The sequence below is a fragment of the Chinchilla lanigera genome, unplaced genomic scaffold (assembly GCF_000276665.1).
Source record: "Chinchilla lanigera isolate Chin_1 unplaced genomic scaffold, ChiLan1.0 scaffold00040, whole genome shotgun sequence".
In the NCBI taxonomy this organism is placed as follows: domain Eukaryota; kingdom Metazoa; phylum Chordata; class Mammalia; order Rodentia; family Chinchillidae; genus Chinchilla; species Chinchilla lanigera.
In genome coordinates, this window is record NW_004955441.1 from 1,087,314 (window position 1) to 1,112,457 (window position 25,144).

The 25,144-nt window shown below is 38.3% G+C and overlaps 1 protein-coding gene across 1 annotated transcript in view; it reads left to right on the top strand.

The window, feature by feature from the left end:
* Ttc27 (tetratricopeptide repeat domain 27) overlaps nucleotides 1-24,660 on the top strand; it is a 166,355-nt gene extending 141,695 nt beyond the window's left edge. Inside the window, exons 17-20 of the mRNA XM_005390841.2 lie at nucleotides 11,806-12,003; nucleotides 13,237-13,348; nucleotides 20,199-20,299; nucleotides 23,537-24,660. Of these exons, the coding sequence (XP_005390898.1) occupies nucleotides 11,806-12,003; nucleotides 13,237-13,348; nucleotides 20,199-20,299; nucleotides 23,537-23,659 (534 nt within the window). The 3' untranslated portion in view covers nucleotides 23,660-24,660. The remainder of the gene's footprint in view (nucleotides 1-11,805; nucleotides 12,004-13,236; nucleotides 13,349-20,198; nucleotides 20,300-23,536) is intronic.
* The last annotated feature ends 484 nt before the right edge of the window (nucleotides 24,661-25,144 follow it).

Below are 25,144 nucleotides of genomic sequence, written 5' to 3' on the forward strand. Positions count from 1 at the left end.
TCTCTCTTCTTTTCCCTTTCTTTCTCTTTCTTTCTCTTTTTTTCTTTCCATTCTTTTGAGCCAGCGTCTCACTATGTAGTTCAGGCCCAGCTCTTAAATGTGTTTTTTGTATACAGTGTACATTGGATTTTTTTCTTGATCCATTCTGCCAATGTGCTTTTTTTTTTGGTTTTGGTTTTTCTCCGGTACTGGGAACCGAGCTCATGACCTTGCACTTGCCAGGCAGGCGCTTTGCCACTGAGCTAAATCCCCAGCCCCCAATGTGCTTCTTTTGATTGAAGAATTAAGACCACTTCTACTGAGTTATTACTGAAGGTAGTGACTTATTCTTGTCATTGAATTATTTTCCTATCACTGATTTCCTTTCTTTCTCTTCTATTTAACTGTCCACTGTACCAGGCGTAATCATTCTAGTGGACCTTTCGTCATTAACTTCATTGTCTCTTTCTATAATATCTTTGAGAATTTTTTTGGAGTGTTGATTTGGTGATCATGAATTTGATTAGGTGTTCTTTATCATAGAAATATCTTATTTCCCCATTAGTTGAAAGAGTTTTACAGGATATATCAGTCTGGGTTGGAAGTTGTTTTCTTTTCTTATTTGAAACAATTATTCTAATCTCTCCTGGCTTTTAAGGCTTGTGTTGAGAATTGTGGTTTACCTTTATAAATGACTTGTTGCTTTTCTCTGACCACTTTTAAGATTTTGTTCTTGTAGTAGGCCTCTGGGATTTTTACTATGATGTCCTGAGGGGAGGTTCTTTTCTGGTTGTGGCCATTAGGGGTTCTGTATGCCTCATTTACCTGTTTGTTTAATTTTTCTTTCTCATTTGGAAATTTTTCTGCTAGTGTTGAGGAGAAATAAAACAGAGCAGGCTTGTAGTAGGTGGGTGGCTATGGCCAGGGAGCAAAATCAGTAGGTTCAGAGTTGGTTGGGGGTGGGAGGGCATGTACCATGCAGGTGGTGGTGGTAAGAGGTTCCTCTGTCCAACTTTAAGTGTTTTGATTATTAAGTATTCTTATGTAACCACCACTCCAATTTTCTTCACCACAGAAAGTTGTCTTATGCCCCTTTCCAGTCCATTGAACCACCACTCCTCTCCCCATTAGGCAACTACTTTCTGATTTCTGCCACCGTAGTTTGGTTCTGCTTTTTCTTGACTATCACATAAATAGAATCGTATAATGTATATTGCAGATTGCTGGTATTTCTTGTGTGGATTTCTGTTCGATGATTTCTTTGCGGACAGGGGAAGGTGGTATTGGTGTACAGAGGGAGCAGGTTGCCAGCCAAATGAAAGGAGTGGTATTAATGATGGCTGGGTATTAGCTGAAAGAAAAGAGGGAACAAATATATTTTATATAAATTAGAGCTTCAGAACATAGGTATTGTCTCTACTGTTACATTATCTGAGACTCAGCAAGGGGAACTAAGGCGAATGTCTTATATGAAACAAGTAGTAAAAAGTAGTAGAGCCAAAGAAAATGCTAAATTGCCTGTTTCTCTTTGATAATTGAAGTTTGGGAAGCCAGGAGTTAGGGTTATCAGACCAGGAAACAGAACTTACTTAAAGACCTCCAAGTGGAGCAGGGAGTTACCCAAGCTGGGAAGGCAGGGAAATTGTTTCATTCCTGGCCTGGAGCCATCCAAAAGTTTTTGTAATAGGGACCCAAGGCAATCCTATTCCTGCTGTGAGGACCTCCAGGATTCAAAGGCTCATGCTGTGTACCCTGGGCCAAGATTTTGATGAGACTTGGCTAAGGACTTTAAAGATAGTGCTGGGAGAAGAGGGTAGTTAGGAGTTTCTCCAACATGTGTGTTAGAATTGCCACACCACTATGTGAGAGACCTTCAGTTAGGTACCAGTGTTGGTTATTTACTGTTTTTTTGTTTCGTTTTTGTTTTGTTTTGTTTTGTGTTTTTGAGAGAAGGTCTCATGTGGTTCATGCTGGCCTTGAACTCACTGTGGCCCAGGCCAGCATTAAACTCATGGTGATCTTCCTGCCTCAGCCTCTCAAATGATGGGATTACAGGTGTGTGCCACCATGCTCAGCTCATTCTTCACTGTATTCTCTTCTTGCTTCATTCACCAAGCATGGTCTATGATGAAGGTGAGAAGTAGATTAAGAGTTGAGAATAAAATAAAAGTTCTGTGTCACCTAAATGAATTAGAATTGTAGGTAAGAGATAGGCCATTACATGTATTCAGTGGCACGTCGTTAGTTTGGTAGGATACGAGGTAGAATACAAATGCATGCCTGTTTGTATTGATTAAAATGAAATTTCTTATTTGTCCCCTACAAGAGATTTTCAATAAGAATATCAACAGATTTTTCATCAGAAACTTAGGAGGCCAGAAAGCAATAGGCTTGTATATTCAAAGTGCTAAAAACACGTACATGCAAAACACCATCAGCCAAGAATCCTGTGTCTGGCAAAAGTTTCCTTTAAAAGTGAGGGAGTAATTAGGCATTCCCAGGTAGAGAAAAGCAAAGGGAGTTCTTACTACTAAACTTGCCCAGCAAGAAATACTCAAAGGAGTTCTGAGTTTTGGGTGGAATGAAAGAACATTGAACCAGTCCTTCAAAGCTATATGAAGAAATGCAGATCTCACTAAAGATAAGTATGTAGGCAATTGCAAAAGCTGGTATTATAAAAATAATTTGTAATTCTACTATTTGTTTTTGTGCACAAAACAATTACTAGTTAAAAGCTATTATGACTGTAACTTTAATTTGTAATACCATATTTGTTTTCTACGTAATTTAAGGACTAAAACATTAAAAAGTTACTCGTTTATGTTTTGGGGCACACAGTGTCTAAAGATGTAATTTTGTAATGTAAGCAGTTTTGGAGCTGTTAAGGGAGTAGAGGCTTTGCATGTTATTAAATTTATTAGTAATTAACATAATGTTTATTAATAATTAACATAATATTTATTAATAAATTAATTAATAACCAACACAATATTAATAGTAAATAACATACAATTTATAATTGTATGTTATTAAATTTTATCCGGAATATGAACATATCTAGAATATTTTCCCCAGTGCTACCACCATATATATTTTTCTTAAGCGCACATGGGACATTTTCTAGGAGATAATCATATGTTAGGTGTCTGTTACAGTTTGTGTCAAGATGTCCTCCAAAAGCTTCACCCTTTTTTAGAGGTAGCTAAATCTAGAGTGTGTGATACTGGGGTTAAGGGTGTGTGATTACTAAATCAGTTCACTAATAGTTTCGACACCCTCCTAATCTCGGTAGTCTGGAAAAGATAAAAGGGCAGAAGATGCTGTTAAGCTCCCTAGTTGCTATTGCTGCCTTGTGGATGCCATGAAATGCTCTTTGTTATGGCTGTCTGCCACATCACCCTACCTTGGAGCCAGCCAATTATAGACTGAACCCTCTATGAGCTGTGAGCTGAATAAACCTCTCCTCTTTTTAACCTTGAGTGTTGAGTATTTTGTTTCAGCAACGAGAAAAATAACTAAGACAGTCTGAGATTAATTCTCAATAGATTTTGAGTGATAGAGGTCATATAAATCATCTTCTGTGATTACCACAGAAAATTTAAAAAATAGGGAAATTAAACAGTACATTCTTAAATAATGAATGGATTAAAGACGAAATTAAAAAAAGATGAAATCATAAGAAGAATTAGGAAATGCTCAGAGATGAATGAAAAAGAAGTACAACATACTGAAGCACGAGACATGGCAAAAACGTTGGTTAGAGGGTAATTTTATAGTCATCCATGCCTGTAATAAAACATGAAACACTTTAAGTCAACAACCTTAACTAAACAATTCAAGAAATTAGAAAAAGAAGAACAAAAATCGCTTAAAACAAGAATATCACACCATATGTTTGTATTTCTCCTTCACCTAGAATGACATTGTGTCCTCTGTTGTTAGAAGTGGTCAGCACAACACCATGTCAAAAGATGTTCAGCCTTACAGCTAATAACAGATGCATAGTGAAATTTTCAAAAGACACTGCAGAGAAGAAAATTGTAGACCAAAATTCTTTGTGAGCATTGATACAAAATCCTTAGCAAAATATTAGCCAACTGTTCTGCAGCATATTAAAAGGATTGTACACCAAGATTAAGTGGAATTTATTCCTGAAATATGATGATGAATGTGGTACATTAATGGAACAGAAGTATACATATGTAATATACACATTAACAGAATGAAAGAGGTAAACTCACCCAGATCATCATCTCAGTGCAGAAAAAGCATTTGACAAAATGTAACACTTTTTTCCTAATAAAAACTGCAACAAACTTGGAACGGGAGAAAATAAGCTCAACATAAAAGCATTTGAGAAAAGGCCACCATGACCATTACACTCAATAATGAAAGACTGAAAGCCTTTTCTCTAAGATTAAGGTTAGCTTCATACACTTTTATTCCACACTGTGCTGGAAATTCTAACCAGAGCAGTTGAACAAGAAAATCAAATAGAAGACATCCAATTTGGAAAGGAGAAAGTAAAATTTTCAGTTTACAGGTGATAACTTACTTTTTTTCTTTTCCCCTTCCCTGCCTTCTTTGCTTCCTGCTTTCTTTCCTTCCTCTCTTTCTTCCATCCCTTCCTCTATGCCTCCCACTCTCTCTCTTTCCTTCCCTTTTGTGTTGTGGGGATTGACCCAGGCTCTTTTGCACATGATAGGCAAGCACTCTACAACTGAGCCACACCCCAACCCCATATAATCTTGTATAGAGAAAACGCTAAAGAATCCACAAAAGTTGTTAGACCTAGTAGTAAATTCTGCAAAGTAACAGGATAGAATTTTTTTTTTGGTACTGGGAATTGAACTTGGGACCTGCTTGCCAGACAGGTACGGTGCTGCTGAGCTATATCCCTGGCCTGAGGATAGAAATTTAACCCACAAAAGTCAATTGTGTTTCTGTACACTAACAATAACCAATCTTAAAAGGAAATTATGTAAACATTTCTATTTGCAGTAGCATCAAGTGTAATAAAATCTTTAAGTTAACCAAGAAAGGAAAAGATTATACAATGAAAACTACCAGGCATTGCTGAAAGAAATTGAAGATGACACAAATAAATGGATGTGAGACTTAATATTAAAATGCCAATATTAGCCTAGTAATCTACAGATTTCAGTGTCATATCTTTAAAGAATCCCTAGTCCCAGCACTCGGTGGCTGAGGCAGGAGGATCATTGCGAGTTCAAAGCCAGCCTAGGTTACAAAGTGAGCTCAAGGCCAGCTTGAACTGCATAGTGAGACCCTGTCTCAAAAAGACAGTCAATCAATCAGTCAATTGAAAATCCCAATACAGTTTTTACAAAAATAAAAAACCCTATCCTAAAATTCACGTGGGTTCTCAAATAGGCAAAAATCTTGAAAAAGGGCTAAGCTAGAGAACTTAAACTTCCTTATTTCAAAAATTACCACAAAGCATAGCAATCAAAACAGTGTGGTCTTTGCATTAAGACAGACATGTAGACCAATGGAATAGGGAGCCCAGAGATCACCCTTGGCTGTATGGGCAAATGGTTTTTGATGAGAATGTTAAGAACATTCAATAGGGAAAGGACCATCTTTTAAATAAATTATGCTGGGAAAATTGGGTATCTGTTGCAGAAGAATAAAGTTGGACCCTTACCTAACACATCCACAAAACCTAAGAGCATGGGTCAAACACCTAAACATAAGGGCTAAAAGTATAGAAGTCCTAGAAGGAGTCAGAGCAAAGGCTTTACAACACTGGATTTAGCAAAATTTTTTGATATGACACTGAAGACACAAGCAACAAAAGAAAGACATATTGGACTTCATGAAAATAAAATATGCATCAAAAGACATAATCAGCGGAGCAGAAAGACAACTCACAGAATGGGAGAAGATATTTTCAAGTCATATATCTGATAAGGGATTAATATCCAGCATACATGGAAAACTTCTAAAATTAAATAACAGTAATAAAGTCTACCCAATTTACAAATGGGCACAGGACTTGAATAAATGTTTCTCCAAAGAAAATAAATAAACAGCAAACTCATAAAAAGGTACTTAACATCACTGATTACTGGGAAAATGCAAATCAGAACTACAAGAAGATACCGCTTCAACCCATTTGAATGGCTGCAATCAAGGAAATAAAGACCCAGAAAATAAGTATTGGCAAGGTTGTAGAGAAATTGGAACTGTTGTGCACTGGTTAGTGGTAATGTAAAATAGTACAGTTACTATGGAAAACAGTATTAACATTTTTCTCAAAAACTTTTTAAAAACAAAAATTGCTGCATAGTCCAGAAAATCCACTTCTGGGTATATGTCCAAAATAATTTAAAGCAGGATCACAAACAAATAGTTGCCTACCCAAATTCATATCAGCATTATTCACAGTAGCAAAAATGTGCAAGTAATCCAAGTGCCCACTGGTCAGTTGGTGGATGATCGAGAAGCAAATGTAGTGTATATATATAATGGGATGTTCTAACCTCTAAAAGGAAGGAAATTCTGACATATAACATTAGTGAACTTTGAGGACATTATGCTAAGTTGGATAAGCCAGTCACAAAGACCAATACTGTATGATTCCAGTTATACAAAGCACCAAGGACAGTCTAAATTGGAGACCAGAAAAATAGAATGGTGGTTAGAACTGAGGAGAGATTAGGAGTTACTGCTTAATGGAATAGGGTATCAGTTTTACAAGATGAAAAGAGATAAGGAGATGGATTATATGATTGTTACATAGCATTGTGGTTAATACCACTGCACACTTAAGATGAGAAGTTACATGTTATATGTATTTCACTATAATAAACTGGAATAAAACCTCTTTAACTATCCAGGCTTTAAAATTTTATTTAGATTACTTTATGGTACACCAAGTGAATTGTAAATGGATTAGATATATGCCTAATATTTTTATGTCATAGAAAAACTATGAATGGAAGTGGGTACTTAGCAAAGTTCTTGAACTCTGAAGCAGAAGAAAATGGGAAGGAATTTTTATGACCATATTAAAAAACTCTTGTGACAAAATATTTATAATAGGGAAGACAAAAGTCTAATATTATCCTTATTCTGTAAAGAGTTAATATCTGCTATAGGAATGAAATAGAAATGTATAGATTCAAGTTAGTATGAGAATTTAGTGCATGATAGTAATGACATTCTAAATCTGTGAGATAAAAATAGAATATTCAGTACTATTAGAAGAGTTGGCTAAACATTCAGCGCCAAAAGCTAAAGGTCTGCCTCACTTTCTAAACCAAAATAAATTCAGATGGAGAAAATATTTCAGAACCTCTTGAGAAGCAGAATTACACTGCGGATAAGAGTGTACACTCTGGAGTCGGACAGGGTGGGTTTGCCTCACAGTTTTGCTGGTTATGAGCTGCGTGACCTTGGATGAGTTATGTAATCACTTTGTGCCTCAGTTTCATAAAATAGGGATGCTCACTACCTGCCTCGCAAGATCATTCTGGGGAGTAAGTGAGTTAATACATGTGAAAGGCGTGGTACTGTGCCTGGTACATACAAATGCTATTTAAATGTAGCTGCCATGGTCATTGTCATTGTCATCATCATCATCAAAAATGTGACATCACTTAGATGTGGCACACGCCTGTAAGCCTAGTTACTCCCAGCTACTAGGGAGACTGAGGCAGGGTGACAGAAAGTTTGAGGCTATCCTCAGCAAGACCATGTCTCAAAATAAAATTTTTAAAAGGTCTGGGATTTACCTCAGTGAAGGAGTACTTGTGAGACCCTAGACTCAGTTACTTACACACACACACACACACACACACACACACACACACACACCTACTACTACTACTATTAGTAATAATAATAAATAGGAAAGGAAAGGAAACCAGTGAAATAAATCAAAGGGTAAAGTATGGTAAGTACTTTATCAGCTTAGAGGTAGAGACAACATGTCTTATTGTGACACAAAAATCATATTTTACTAAGGAAGAGGTCAAGAGAGTAGATATTTAAAATTTCTTCTCAGAGGAAATCCTGATTTTTGACCAGTAAGGGAGGTTCCACTGGGGAGTCACCAGCTACAGAAGGGACAGGTTGTGCAGTGACATCCATTTATTTATTGCTTCCTGAACCGAAACCAGAAGATGAGTACTGGAAGCCAGGTGAATGCCTAGAGAGACTTTATTTTGATGTGTTTAAGTGTTTTCTTGCTCTTTATAGTTAACAGCTGCTATATTAGTTTCCTAGTGCTGCTGAAATAAATTCCCACAAACTTAGTGCCTTAAAACAAAAATGTTTTCTCTTCCTTCAGTTCTGGAAGCCCAAAAGCCAAGTGTTGATTCACCATGTCCCCCTAAAGACTCTAGTGAAGCATCCTTCCTTGCCTCTTCCCGCTTCTGGTGGTCTTTTCTTCCCGCTTCTAGTGGTCTCTGGCATTCCTTGGCTTGTGTGGGTGTTCCAGCTCCATCTCATCTGTGTGTCTGTGTGTTTTCTTCTTGTAGGAAGAAGCCACTGGAATGACTTTCAGACCTTGTCACTGGATTTAGGGCCCACACCCTAGTCCAACATGACCTCATTGTAACTAATTACATCTGCAGAGACCCTATTTCCAAATAAAGTCACATCATGAGGTTTTGGGTGGTCAGGAATTTTAGGAGGACACCATGCAGCCTGCCACAACTTTCATGTCCCCTTTCAGGGAGACAGCAGCAGTAGACCTGACTAAGAGAGTAATGGTATTGACAGAGGTAGGGGAATGGATCCAGCACCTCATTGGAAGCTGTCTGTTGCAGCAGAGGGGGCCTGCACAGAGGTACACAAGGAAAGGCCAGGCATTCAAATTGAGTGTTAAGATATCGTAAGGGGATTTTTGCTTTTTGATCTTTGTTTTCCGTGATATTAACTGCTGTCTTGGTTTCCATGTGTTTCTCTCTGTAAACCTCTTGTCTCCAGTCTTGGTCTCTCCTGCCCTCCTGTTCTCGCTGTGCTTCTGGATATAGTTACTAATCCTTATGCTTGCCCAATCCAGTGGAATCCTCCAGTTGTGATCTTTTGCAGATGTCCTCTCTTTGTGACTCTCCTTTCTTGGTTTCCATGACGTCGCCCTCACCCCCTTTCTGGCCACTCCTTTTTGTCCCATTAGTGGATTTCATTTATTTGTGCTCCTCTCAAATGTTGTGTTCCTTCAGAGTCAATCCTCAGCCTTATCCTTACCAACATAGTCCCTAAGTAAGATCTGCTGTGACCATAAATGACTGTCATTGTTTATTCTGCCCATATACTCTTTTCTAAGTCCAGATCTGTCTATTTAACAGGCCATTGACATGCAGATAGAGTAAAAGGACAAACTGAGTATCCCTGCGCATCACCCCTCACGCCATATGGTATCTGCATATGAACTGGGAAGAGGCAGTTCTGTATCTTTTCTCCCTACAGCTCCCTTCCCTCTCTCCCTCCCGAAAGACTTTACCTCCCTATACTTCTCTTCACCCCCAAGTCGCACTCCAGCAGGCATACTGGGACACGCACATCACCAAGCTTTTCCTCTTTTGGGTATATTCCCAGAAGAGGTAAAGGCATCCTACTTTAGTGACACATACATGCCCATGTTTATAGCAGCACAATTCACAATAGCTAAGCTGTGGAAATAGTCTAGATCCCAATCAGTCCGTCAATCAGACGAGTACATATGTAAATGGAATTTTACCCAGCCATAAGAATGAATTCATAAAAAAGAAGAATGAATTGATGTCGTTTGTAAGAAAATGGATGGTAATGTTAAATAAGTCAGCACAGAACCTTAAACATCACATGGTTTCTTGTATATGAGAAACCCAAATTATAAATAAAGAGTAAAGAAAAGATGGTAGGAAATGGAGGCAGACTATTTTGTAATTGAGGGATGGGATCAGACGGCAGGGGAAGGGTAAAGGAGGAAAGGAATAAAAAATGATGAAGATATGACATGCGTATGTATCAAGCCCCTAAAACAAATGTAAAAATTATGCATCACAAACATCTATCAATAAAAAAGGGGAAAAAAGGAAAAGTGTTTGCTGCTCAAATTCCAGGAGTCCAGATTTGAATTCTTAGTGGCAAGAGGATTAAAAGCATTCTCTCCCTCATTGTCTCCTCAATTTGGCTAAACTGAGGGAGTGTGCTAATTGAACCGCCTCTGAGATCCCAAAAGCAGTAAAGTGTTTTACTAATTTAGTGTATCTCTTTGTACATGGTAGTAGCTATTTTAACAGACCATCCCTTTTATTTTTTTTTTGGTTTTTCTCCGGTACCGGGAACCGAACTCACGACCTTGCGCTTGCCAGGCAGGCGCTTCTGCCGCTGAGCTAAATCCCCAGCCCCAGACCATCCCTTTTAAAACATGTTGAAATGCTTTATAGAATGACCACTTCAAAAAAGAAGTATATCTTCATACTGTTTCTTTTTAAAATTTTTTTTAAACTTAAATTTATTGGTACAATTTAGTTATGCATAGTGATCACACTCATCATGGGGAGTTTGTACCTGTGCATGACGTCTTAGTTCCTCTTTTCTTCCCCATTCCCATTCCCTCTGTCAGCCCCTCTTCCTTTTCTCACTTACAAAGCTTTCTTTCCATTGTACCCTTTTCTCCCCCTTCATACTGTTCGTTCAGCATTGTTACTTCCAGATTTAAAGCCACAAATGGGTTTGTAATATGAATTTTGTTACCTTTAGATACAACACATGTGGAATTATATTTTGAGTTTACAGGCAGAATAAGGCATTATGTTCAAACAAGAAAGAAAAGCACAATCGAATGCTCTCCTGAGCCCTTTTGCTGTGTATATAATTAGGACCTAATAAATCTGAGCTCACATACGTTTTTCTTTTTTTGGCGGGGGAGTGCTGGGAATCAAACTCCAGACCTTGTGCATGCTAAGCACACATTCTGTCACCGAGTCATACCCCTAGCTCCTGAGCTCGCATTCCTAAAAGTGTTTGCGTTTGTATCTGAGGAACCTGGATTCCTTGGCCACATTTCACGTGTGGATCGAATGCTCTATGAGGAGGCAGAGTGAAGTGTCACACTGGTTGCTTTTCTCTGTACTTCCTGAACGAGGTCTATTTGTTCAGTCTCTCAGCCACAAGAATTTATTGAGTCAGTGCTGTGTGCCAGACACTGTGTTAGATGCAGGTGGTACAAGGTGATGTCATGTGGCCTCTCCCCCAAGTATGAGTAATTTTAAAAACAAAAATAAAAGAGACAGTAGGAAGCAGGGAGATCGATGTTTTGCAAATGGGAAGGGAAACTAGCGATGGAGAGAGTGGGGAGTGAGGGCAGAGGAAGGGGAAGAAAAAGAGTGAGGATCCGTTAAGTACATGTAACTGCTTCCTGAGCTGAGTGTGAATGTTATGCACCGCAAACATCTGCTGTAAGTAGATTAAAAAGAACCCACAGGAGCCTGAGCAGGGGCACCAAGAGAGGCAGAGGTAGGCAGTGTGCAGTTGTAGCAGTTCTAGAGAGTAGTTCAGGATGGCTTGACTCACATTTTACTCATTGTCCAGGATTTTTTTTGTGTGCTGGGGATTGAACTCAGAGCCTACACACTGACCTACAGCCTTGGATTTTTAAAAATTTTTAAATTGGGGGGTCTTGCTAAGTCACTAAGTTGCCCAGAGTAGGCTCGAACTTGCAGCCCTGCCTCAACATCCTAACCTAGGATTCTGCACTTCTGAGTCGCTCCAGGGCAGTACCGCTGCTGGGGGTTCTTGGGTAGCTCTTTGTTTCTTACTGTTTGGTGGTTTCTAGCTCACCCATTTCTTCTGTACATTTTTATTAAGGTCCTTAAAATTCTGGTCAGGGCAGTGACTGATGGAATGACTGATCGAAGTGGAGATGTTGCCTCTGGCCTCAAAGGAAAGCTACAGGAATTGTTTGGCAGAGTAACTTCAAGAGTGACCAATGACGGTGAAATCTGGAGGCTGTACGCCCAAGTGTGTGGGAATGGGCAGAGTGCAAAGCCCGAGGAGAACAAGAAGGTAGGTCCTTCAGCCTCCTGGGCCCGAGCCTTTTGCTGGACATGTGCAGTATCTGTTTTGATGGGTGGAAGAAGAGTTCAGTAATCTGAAAGACAGAATTAATATGGTCAAAGTCAGTGTTTTGATTCTGTGTTTAACATAAGCACTTTAAATTATGGGCAGGTTAAAACTTAGAACTTTCTGTTTTTAATTTTTATGAATTTTTCTGATATAGTTGCTTTCTGTTTCCTGCAAAGGCGTCTCTAACCTGCTAGCCCTGCTGGCTCTGAAGCAAGCAGGTGGCTCTCGTCCTTTACACCCCCTTCTGTAGCTCCTTGCTAGCAACTGAGGTAGACTGGGGACAAGCACAGGATGAGTAGGTTTGAAATAGGGGCTATGAAAGGGAAAAAGGAAAAGGAACTACGGAGGATGGCTGGAGGACGTTGAAAGCCTGAGCATGTAACGCCTTGCAAAGTTCATCCTGACCCTTCAGATCACAAAGGCGTCAGAACGCCTGTTACGCTCAGTTGTGCCTCAGCCTCTATCTCCTGACCTAAAGGAGCCCCCAGAATTTCCAAGGTTGGAATAATTTCTTTGTGTTTCTTTTCAAAACATCCACAACAAATCAAATGTACTTCTTGCGTGGATTTGGAATTAGCCATGGTTCCGCTCATCTGTGGGATTCTTAGCATTCTCTCCTCCTCTGGTCCACACCTGGGTTCTACCATTGCCTCGTCAGCCCAAGAACACGTTTCACAAGCACACGTGCATGCACACATGCCTACATTCTGCCTCCATTTCTTCTTGAATTACGTACTCTCTTGCAGATACACAGCTAACAGTACTCTGAATTCCCTGATCTATGACTTCCCCATTAAGAATTTGTAAGGATATGAAAAGAGTGTTTCCAACTTTTGTGCAGTTACATTCCCACCTGCAGGTCCTTAGTTTTCACCAAATTCAGGCCTCAAAATTGTTTTGACTGTAAAATCTGTACCCTTCTCATAGATGTCCAAGCTTCGCCTTACATTGTTTGGTTATGGAGGGATGTCTGTCCAGATGCATCCATCGATTTCCTATCATTGCTTATTGCTATTTAGTTTGCATCCCTACCCCTCCTTTGATGAGAGTAATGGAGACCATGCTGCACAGCTGGTCTTTCAAGTTGGAATTAGTTCCACATGACTTCCAGGAAAAAGTTTGAAATGTGAATTCTACTTGTTCTTCTGAATGTTGTTTTTTCTCTCTCCTCAGGCATTCCAGTATCTCTCAAAGGCATATAAATGCGACACACAGTCCAATTGTTGGGAGAAAGATACTGCATCATTTAAGGAAGTCGTTCAAAAGGCATTAGGGCTTGCACATGGTATTTGCTATATGTGGCATATTTTAATGTATTTTTTATGATTAAAAAAGGGGTAGTAAAAAGTCAAGTTCCATTACAAAAAATTTTAATTACTTTGTTATACTGAAACTGTTATTTTTGATTCAGGAGACATACACAGTTACTATGAAGCAGGTACTGTGGAGCAGTAGGAGGAAACAGGAAAGAGGCTCCAGGACTGTTTGAGTAAATAACAGGAATCAGAAACTTTTAGAGAGATAAAATACCTTTAGAACTGTGAATAGCCTTCATCCCACGTAGTCTGTGTTGATTATGTAGTATTAAGGAAATCTGTTAACTTTTTCTTGACTCCTATTATTCCTTTGTAAATAAAAATATTTATAAAAATATGTAGGTCTCTGGAGGATATAGCTATAGAAAAGAGCTATGCTGTACACAACAGAAATACAAAATACCAGCTAGTCCCTATCCTTGGGAAATTAGAGAATGTAATTTGAAGGAGAATGAATTTACATACAGAATTGTTTGCCTGTTGGGTAAATACAGTGCAGATAAAGACAACTTTTAATTATTTGTATTAATGAAAAAATGCCAGTTAAGTATAGTAATGCATTTTTATATTTGAATATGGGTGTATGTTGTCCTGGGAATATGGTTCTCATGAAATAACCCCAGTGTTAAAAACTGAGTCACAAGGACTATGGACCCATCCCGACGTTCTCCAACTTCTCTGCCTGGTTTCTGCTTGCCACTAATAGTGACAGCAAACAGGGAGCCGTGAAGGAACGTAGGATCAGGAGCGCAAAGCTCCAGGGTCAGCTCCGGTCTGTGCTTCCTGTGTGACTGAGTCAGTTATTTAACTTCTTTGAGCCTTAATATAGTTTAGGTAAAATGAAGATAATACCTACCTATGATTATTAGGAAGAATAAGTGAGATAATTTAAATACTTAATATTTTTCACATGGTTTAAATGTTAACTCCTCACCCTCCCACCCCCATGCTCTGTCTTCTGAAGTGGAAGATTTGGAATATATGATAAGGAACTCAAAACTAAAAAGGGAAAAGTGAAGAACAAGGATAAAGTTTAACTTTCTTATTGAGGAGGCACAGAACATTCTGATAGTTTAGAAAAGGCCTTGGTGGTTAATGATTCTACTTACGGCCTTTGATATCTTTGACCAAAAAGAATATACATATCCAGTTTCCTGGACCACCTGGCCACTGGCACGTGCTGGGTAAGGTGCTGAACTCTTATCCAGCTGAAATTCTGTGTAGAAAAGGTAGAGGTAACTGCTGATTAGTGGAAGGATGTTTTAGGAGTGGCTAGAATTCATGTGTGCCGGCTTTCTGGAGGGTGGTCTCAGAGGGGGTTCAGGCCTCTTACCTTTGGCCTTTGTGTATATAGTGTTATGTTTGGGGAAACCCACACTAAGGTGTATAATGTACATAATTAGCAGGGTGGGATTTACTCTCAAGAATTTATCTTATCTGCTTATCTACTTGTGGACTCTGAACTTTCCTGTGAACTGCTTGCTCTGTAACTGTCAGAGCCAACATGTTTTCTATAATCACCAAGTACTGATGTTAAACCTGTCAACTGTAAATATGCAGGTTAAAGAAATACTTCAGGAAGAATCATCATTTTGCAGCTTAAAATTCAATTTAAATTGTTACTGGCATCAGTTTTCCGACAGGGCAGCACGTAGAGAAAAACAAGGGTCTCTTATTTGAAGTTCTTCTTCGACTTTGATGAATTACATGTTGCTGCTCCTGCTTTTGAAGCGTGTGTGAGTCAATGCTCAGTTTTGGTTTCTAAGGACACTTTTGATTGATTGATTGATTGATTGATTGTAGTGCTGGGGATTGAACACAAGGCTCTGCACATGGCAAGCAAGTGCTTTACCCCTGAGCTACATCCCCAGTTCTTTTAAATCGAGACAGTGTCTCACTGCGTTGCCAAGTCTCAACTCAGACTTGGACTCTTCCTATCTCAGTCTCCTAGTAGCTGGCATTGGAGCTGTGTGCCACCTGATGCTTTAGATTTATAAAGGTACATAAATCTTAACCTTGTTTTTGTTGCATTTGTTCTTTTTAGGTTATTGGTTGCATTTGTATAGCAACATTGAGTCAGTGAGCTGGATTTTCTCTTATTCTGTTCTCTTTTTTTTGTCCCCAGTACTGTGCCTCTATCCCACCCAATTCTGAAAAGGAAATACAACACATTTAAAATCTGTGCTCCCTGTTGATTGCTGTTGGGAATAGTAGCTATGCCGGTCAGCAATTTCGAGAATATCTTGTAGTCTCAACACAATATTTGAGACCCCTCATTAACAGTGCTAGCATTGTGTGCCATCTGCATTGTCTGGAGGGTATTTATTTACAGTTTCTGTGATGCTATTTTCTGGGAAAGGGTGGACAAAAGCCCTTGTTCCTTGCCATCTTAGAACTTTTGAAATAATGGTCTGTGTAGAGAGGAGATACTGTCTCTTGGATTTCCTGATGATTTGGAATAGCAGGTTATTTCTTTTTCACCCTCCCTCTCTTTTTCCCTCTTCCTCTATCTTTAATGCCTTTTGGAAATGGACCAAGGAGAGAACTACTAGAGCATGTATCTTTTTCTTGTATTTTTTCAGAGTGAAAACAAAAGATTAAGAAAAGAATCACAGCTATTCCTTATGTAAGCTGCTAGGTGTTAAACAGCCCATATGCCTCTACCCTGGTATTTCCAACTTTCAGAGAAACAGATTTCAAAGTCCTTATTTTCTCTGGGCCCCCTGAACCCTCTGAAAATGGGATTAATGTTGCTAATTACCACATACCCTTTCAACCATTTTGCTACAAAATTTGAAAATCTAATTGTTATTCTGAAATAGAAATGTCAAATCTAATTCTGGCCAGGGAAGATATTATTAATTAATAATAAAACTATTGGGCCAGGGATATAGCTCAGTGGCACAGCACCTGCCTGGCAAACACAAGGTCCTGAGTTCAATTCCTGGTACCAAAAAAAACACTATTTTGCTAGGCACTGGCAGCCTCTAGCAATTGATTAGATGTTTTCCATGATCTAGGGCAGTGGTGGCAAATCTATGGCTTATGTGCTGCAGTGAGCTGTTTATCGTTGAAAGTTCTGAAAGGTTCGCCATCCCTGAGCTAGGGAAGGAACAGCCCTTAATCACGGCTTTGTTCAGTGTACTTTTGGTGATGGGAGTATCGAGGATTGAACTATAAGCTACACTTCATGGAGACTTCATGCTAATCTACATCTTCAACCCTTCTTTATTTTTTATTTTTATTTTAAAATTTTTTTTTATTTTAAAGAAAATAGTACCAAAAAAAGAACAATAGCAAAATATAACACAAAGCAAAGACATTAAAAATGATACAGGGTTTCAAACCAAATGATAGAGATTAACAGTGGTTGTTATATTACATATTGTTATCTTCAGTGAAATTGCTCAGAGATTACCAGATGTAAAAGTAGAAGATTGATCAAATCATTAAAGGGAATAAGAAAATAATAATTTAAAAGAACATTAGAAACAGTACATAGTTTCACTAGGCAAGACTGTAGCAATTCACCAATGGTTCTTCCATTGCATATTGTTGTCTTCAAATCAGTTACTCAGATTACCAGATACAAGCATGCAAAATTGGTCAACATATTTAAAAAAACCTTTTAATCATTAACTGTTCCCCTCAACAAACCATCAGACACCAACAGTACAGTTATGCCACCGATGCGTAATATATAAATGCCTTAGTACTTTCTTTTTCTTTTTCCCGTCATCTCATTTATTCCATCCTTTGAGCAATTTCCTTCCCTTTCTTATTATCTATTGTACATTTTGGGTTTTATTTACTCTTTCATGTTCTTACACCAGGGAGACAATGTGATGTTTACACATGTGGGCCCTATTTATTTCACTTATGAGTATGGTCTCCAGTTGCATCCATTTACCTACAAAACCCTCAAGTTCTATCTTTCTTATAGCTGAGTAATACTCCATTGTATAGAAATACCACATCTTTATTATCCATTCCTCAGTTGATAGACATTTGGGTTGTTTCCAAGATTTAGCTATGACAAATTGTGCTGCTATAAACATGGGTGCACATACATTTCTGTGGTATGACACTTCTAATTTTTCTGGAAAAATACCCAGAAGGGGAATAGCTGGGTTAAGTGGGACCTCTAATCCTAGTTTTCTGAGGAATCTCCAGACTGATTTCCACAGTGCTTTCAACAATAGACACTCCCACCAGCAGTGGAGAAGGGTTCCTTTTTCCCCACAGCCTCTCCAGCATTTGTCATTGTTTGATTTCTTAATGATAGCCATTCTTTGTGGGGTGAGATGAAATCTCAGTGTTGTTCATTGGGGCCAAACATGTTCACTGGAAGAAAGATAGCTTTTTTAACAAATGGTGCTGGAAAACCTGGCTTTCCACGTGCCGAAGACTAAAACTAAACCCATGTCTATCACCATGCACTAAACTAAAGTCAAAATGGATCAGAGATCTAAATATCAAAACAGAAACACTAAACCTACTGGAAGAGAAAGTAGGTAAAACTCTCAAAGACATAGGGGTAGGCAGAGAGTTTGCGAACAAACTGCATGGGAAATACTTCAATGAATCAATAGCTGGGATCTCATCTTATTGAAAAGTTTCTGCACATCTAAAGAAATCACCAATAAAGTAAAAAGAAAACCCACGAATTGGGAAAAAATTTTATTCAACTGCCCCTCAGACAAAGGAGTCCTATCTAGAACATATAAAGAATTAAAAAAAATCAGGCCCCCAAATTCAAAGACCCAGTCTAAAAATGAGCATCTGAGATGAACACACACTTCTCAGAGGAAGAAATACTATTGGCGAATAAATATATGAAAATATGTTCAACATCATTAGTCATTTGAGAAATGCAAATTAAAACCCTTGTTTATTTTGAGGTCTCACTAAGTCCCTAATTTGCCCAGGCACGGCCTGAACTTGCAGTTCTCCTGCCTCAGCCTCTCAGGAGGCTGGAATTACAGGGTGTGTCTTCATGCAGCGCTCTTTAGTGTACTTTAAAAATAGGATCTGGTTATCAGTGTGCTGGAATTTAGTTCACATGATTTTAGGGGACAAAAATAAGCACAAACTAGTGGTTTTTACAGAACTTTTTACTTGCTCTCAAAGCATCAGTGGTTGGGCCTTCTACTAGTATAACCACTATGGAAATCAGTGTGGAGAGTCCTCAGAAAGCTAAAAACTAGGCCACATGTGGTGGTGCACGCCTGTAATCCCAGCACTTGGGAAGCTGAGGCAGAAGGATCCCTGTGAGTTCAAGGCCAGCCTGGGCTACAAAGTGAGTTCAAGGCTAGCCTGAAATGCATAGTGAAGCCCTGTCTCAAAGAGGCAGGAAAAAAAAACCCAAAAAACTAAAACTAGAAATTCATTCCCTTTCTAGGTATTTTCCCAAAAGAGTTAAATACATCATATTACAGTGATACATGCGTACTCATGTTTATAGCAGCACAATACATAATACCTAAATATTGCAAGCAGCCTATATGTCCATCAGTAGATGAATGGATATAGAAAGTGTGGTATGCAAACACAATAGAGTTCTGCTCTGCCATAGAGAAAACTAAACTTGAGTCATTTGTAGGAAAATGAATGCACCTTGGGACCATAATATTAAGTGAAATAAATGAGAGACACAAGTTTAAATGTTATATGGTTTCTCTTATATGAGAAACCCAAAACATAAAGAGCAAAATGAAAGACAGGTAATAATAGGAAGATTGATCTTTTTCAGTTGGGAAGGGGACCAACAGATGGAACAACCATTTTGCTACAAAATTTCAAAGTCTAATTGTTTTTCTGAAATAGGAATAGCAAATCTAATTCTGGCCAGGGAAGATATTACTAATTAATAATAAAACTTTTGCCAGGGAGGGAACAGGGAGGAGGAAGAAAGGGAAGGGGAAGGGGATGAAAAGAATTAAAATGTGTTATGGCCGTGAACCAACTCACGAGGAAGTAATGATTATATGCTGCAAACGTATGCTAATAAAACATAAAAATGGAAAAAAAATAGTTTAGGGAAATGGGTTCCCTAGGATGCGGGAGGCAGAGTTGTCTGGAATGCGTGGCTTCATTCTCATACCCAGCCTGCTGATGCTGGGTGTGGCTTAGGAACCCTAGTGCCTGGTTGTGGTCACATTCCTTGCGTGAAAACACATAGCTTGTGGGTACCAAGTCTTCTGGAATGGTGCTATAAACACTGAGTATGCCAGTGCGTTGAGCCCTACATATCTGGCATGTCACTTTCTTGGGCTAGTGTCATCAGCAACTGTGAGTCCCTGTTAAGGACTTAGTACCATGGAAAGCCCCGCGAAGATGTGCTGCATTTGTTTTTGTCCTTTGTGGGTACCGTTTTTTCAAAGAGATTTTTATCTCTTTGCATAATCTCATTAGTCTCTGCATACACACACACACCCATACGCGCGCACGCACGCACATACACACGCACATGTCTTAAGGTCTCTACCTGATGATCTGCAGCTCACCAAAGACAAACAAAATCTGTTTTCCTCCAGATTCTCCATAGCAATAACCTTCTTCCATGAGGGTAAAAGTGAGGCTGCAGTGTATGTAGCTCAATGGTAGAGCACTTGCCTCGTATGTGTAAGGTCCTGGGTCTAATGCCCACCACTGGGTGTGGGGAGGGAGATGAAGGAAGAATTTAGAAGAGAATGGAAACTTTCTAGGTTAATTGTTTCTAAAGTCAGTTACTATAAAATTATAATTAAATAGTTGGTTTTTGTAGCTATAAATTACTACCGATTCTTAATGGATGTTTTCCCCATATTTGTCTTGCAGTGGCTATAAAATGCATTGAAAACAAACCTAATCCTCAAGAAGCCGTGCAGGTGCTTTCCTCAGTTCGACTCAATTTACGGGGTTTATTATCTAAGGCAAAGGTGAGTGTGATGTGAATTAATTAAAATTATCACATAGTAAAATGATATTAGTGCCCACTTATTTCTTGAATCTTCTTTTGTCAGCAGCGGTAATTTTAGGCCTACATTATATTTTATATAACATCCTTCATCTGGTTGGTGGTGCTGATAAGGTTGTTACTGGCCCTATGGTTAAATTATCCTAAACATGAGCAATTTAGAAGCCTTGGAACTTAATGTTTGGAACAGTACTCTTCTATTTATTACTGTTTTACCCAGTGTGTGACATACATGCCACCATTGGCACTTGGGTAAACTTTTGATTTTAAAACATACTTATTTCAGTGCATATTAGAGAGAGTATAACCAGCCCTTCAAACCTACAGTTTCATGAATACTATTGCTTGTTGCTCATCAACAATAGTGATATAGTGTTTTCTTTTATGTAAGTAAAAACTGATTAAGCTAAGTATGTTAAGTAGGTGAGGTATGAATTTGGCAAAAAGATTGCTCAGATAGACTCAGGTTTGACAGCTGAAATTTACCAGGTGCTCACAGTGACATCCTGGGGACTAGTGCTGGGTGGAGGCATCACGAATCACCCTGGGAGCATCCCTGAAGACTGCACTCTTGGCCTTTGTGATGGAGGTAGACTCAGCTCTCGGGCGGAGCTTGGGAAACCTGTTAAATTCATGCGGTTGGGTTTGGATTATACCTCTGGAAGAAAAATTTAAAGGACTATAAGTTATAGCACAACTTAATACTTTCTTCTCTTAACTTTCACCATTCAGTGTTAGATTGCAAATCAATTTTGATTCATTTTTTTTAATTTTAAAGAGAAAAGAACAAAAAACAATTTAAAAAAACAAAGACATAACACAAAAACAATAAAAACGATACAGAATTTCAAACAAGGTGATAGGAAATTTATAATGATTGTTGTATTACATATTGTTGTTGTCAGATTGGTTACTCAGATTGATTCATTTTTGAGAAGTCTGTGACACGTAGAAGCGACTTCTGGACACCATTTTACTCTATAAAAGGTTTCCAGAGTGTGGTTTTTTGGTTCCCTGTTTGATCTTTGCAGATTAAGGCATCATCTTTCCTCTGTAGAGAATTAACTTCTTTCCTTCCCTATTTAGCTGAACTATATTTCCTTGCAGCTTGACAGCACAACTTCAGAACTATGTGTATCAGAAGTCTGCAAGAACTTTTTTTTTTTTTGGGGATAGAGTCTCACTATGTAGTTCAAGATGGCTTTGAACTAACTTTGTAGCCCAGGTTGGCCTCAAACTCTCAGCAGTCCTCCTGCATCAGCCTCCTGAGTGCTGGGATTATAGGCATGTGGCACACCTGGCAAGAACTTTTTTATAGAAAGTCAAGTCAGCTTTTCTGTCTTATCTTTCCAAATTGGGAGCTATGTTTCCTACTTTTGATTAAATAACAAAGCCACCCACAATTGTTTATCTCTGCAGATATAGTCCTCCATTTCCCTTATATGTCTGCAAAGCTTTTTCTTGTAAGTTACTATTTTTACATAAATTTGCACTTGCTTTACTTAAATAATATTGTCTGCACTAGTATTGCACATCCTTTTCTGTGGTAGATTCTGATATATTAAAAATGGTAAACCTCATCAGAACATCACTTACATTTAGATTTTGTTCTCATTAGATCCCAACTGGATCATCCAAAAAAAGCAGGGGAGGGATTTGCCTCTGAATGCAAAGCACCTTTTTGCAAATAACATTTTGGAGACTCTGGTTTTGTAGTAGATTATATACCTTTTATGTTTTTTGAATTAGATTTGCTAAGCTGATTTGCATTTCAAAAACCCACTTGAAAAAAATACTTTTGAAAAAGAAAGTGAATTGAAATAACTGTGTTAAGTAGCTTGCAGTAGGCTTGGTTTACACAAATCTCTGGTGTTTTCTTGCTGGGCCAGGGACTTCATGGAAATAAACTCCTAGAACTAGTCTTTCCTGTTAAACAAAGAAATGCTTTATTAACAAGCACACATAAACCCTAAAGCTGTAAGAAATTTAAATAGACAGGCCATCCGGTCTGTGTCCCAGGGCAGAGACCCTCCTCTGCCCTTAGTTAGCACACTGTCTTTCTATGGGTTTGGTCCAAGAGTGGCATGAGGGCTGTTGGGTGGAGGCCAGGGAGCCTGGAGACAGAAACCCTGGGGAGAGAGAGAGCGCGAGAGCAGAGTTTACCTCTTACGCTCAGGGAATTATTCATTCTTTCTAAGCCTCAGTTTCTTTCTGCTTCCGTCTTACTTCACAGGGAAGTGATGCAGATTCATTAGAATTTGCAAGCAGTGTTGATATTAGTTTAAAAATATGCTGTATGAGTGCAGGTTATTTTCTTAAAAGGTGTTTTCTCCATTGATCACATTCAACAGGTTTTATGTCATTCTTTTATGAAAAGCTACACAAATCATCTAGTGAAGTCTGAGGCAGAAGATATATGGAAAGCTAAATAAATTATGTTTCTGACTAAAACACACATATAGTCACGTATGTGATACACACACACAAAATATGGTCATAAAGTCCTGAAGCTGATTTTCTTGGGTACCTGTACTGGCTCAGAAAGCAGTTCCTAGAAAGGCATTCCAAAATGGCTTCAGGTATAGTTAGCATTATTGAAGTATGTTGCTTCCCAGGGGGAAGCACACATTTGTTTGTATTTTATTTTGTTGAGTTTTTCACCTTTACCAAATTTTGATAATCTTTGTAGTCTCTGAGGCTTATGTGAAAATTAATTTTCAAATAAGTAATAAAAGGTATAATTTATATAAATTAAAATATAAAAATACTTGTTTTGTGGGCCAAGGATATAGCTCAGCAGCAAAATGCCTGCCTGGCAAGCACAGGTCCTGAGTTTGATTCCCGGTACCCCCAGAAAAATTTGTTTTGTGTGTATACACAATGAATAGATTTCTGTTGGGATGAATGGTGTCCATTCATCCCCAAACCACTGTATAACACTGAAATAACTAACCAAATATTTAGGGCAACTGCTTTGCAGAACAGAACTCATCTGAACTTATAAGTTCAGACGTGTTGTTTTGATTCATTGTTTAATTATTACACATTTATTGCACATTTCCATGGTGGTGAGCAAACAAATACTGTTAGTGCTACTGTAATATTATTATGCAAAGGGCATTTTAATTCTGTACTGTACCTTTCATTTTAAAGGAATTTTCATTGTTTTGATGATTAAACTTTACTTTTAATGTTACAGCAACATTTTACAGATGTGACAAGTGGAGAAATTTCCAGTGAGTTAGCAGATGACATAGCAGCTATGGATGCCTTGGTAACAGAACTTCAAGACCTAAGCAACCAGTTTCGAAATCAGTATTGACCATGCTAGGAACAGTTTCTGGAAAAAAGTACTTTTGCCTTCTGGAATTTCTCTTATACCTGTATATCTGAAACACAAGATGTTGATTTTTGAAATAAATTTGTTTTATGGCTAACATTCTTGTTTTTGTGAGATTCCCAAATGTTTGCACTTTCTGAAGTACATTAAATAAAAAAGGGCCTTATTTCTTTAGGCCTAGTTATGGTCAAATTCAGTATTTATATTATTCTTGAGGTATTTCAACACAAAGAAAAAAATATGAGTTTTCTTTTTAGCGTAGGGTTTATTCTCTCTCAGCCTAACATAAATTGGATCATTCTTTGGAAGAACTTAGTCTAAACAGGGAAAAAAATTATATATTACAAGTTGGTGGAATCATTAGATTGGCTGCATTATTGTCCAAGAGTGATAAAAGAATGGACTTGGAGATGGAAACATTTACACTTCTTAAAATTTTGTGTTGTGTCAGAAAGATACAAACTTGGCTGAATTGGAAGTGTGACTATGATTTAACTTCTAAATCAAGAAAATGCAAGAAAAAATATGACATAACCCAAACTATGACTCAACTGTTAGCCACTAGTACCCAGGCTGTTAGCTCCTCATGGTGTGTGCTGCCAGCCCTAAAGATGTTGTTTAATAAGGTTATTATGGGTGAATGCAGCTATAAATGGTGCCATATTACAAAAATGCCAAAGTAAAATGCTTTCTTAATAATGTCTGTGGAAACAAATATTGGAGTCAGCAGCTGAGCTTAATAATCTTAGTACAAAAGTCATCGTGAAGAATTCAGTTACTGGCTTGAGTTGCTAAATTTTGGGTTCCCTGCATAAATCACTTGACCCTTGTTTTTTTCCATGTGAATAATTCTGACTTGTAGCATCGTTGTGAGTTTCAACTGGAAATTTAACATTTCATAATCCATAAATATAAAGCACTCTGAAAAATTTAAAAGATCTTCTAAAAATTCCTTCCTTAATAAATTTTGCTTATGAATATTTTCCAGTGCTGTGTGCTCTCATCCCTTAAACATTTGCTTCTCTTTTCTATTACCACACTAACTTTAAGAAATGTTTATCTATGCCTGCAAACAGTGTCTCCTATAAAAAGGTAATACTTGTGATAAAGCCCAATAAGATGAGACAGTAGCAGAAGTTAATATTTAGGGTCTATTTCAATCTTTTATGGAATTCATTGAGGAAAAGGTAGGTGAATGAATGATGAGTGGCTGCACAGGTAGATGATTGCATGGATGGATGTAAGAAAGTTTTGTTTGTCTGTCTATCTGGGGTTTTTTTGAGACAGGGTCTTGCTATGTAGACCAAACTGGCCTTGAACTCACATCAGTCCTCCTGCCTCAGCCTTCCAAGTGCTAGGATTACAGGCTTGCACCACCACACCCAGCTCTGGAAGAAAGTTTTAAAATGAACTCTTATCAGTACCAAGCTGAGTAGAAAGTGGGTAGAAAAAGCTAGTGAACAGGTA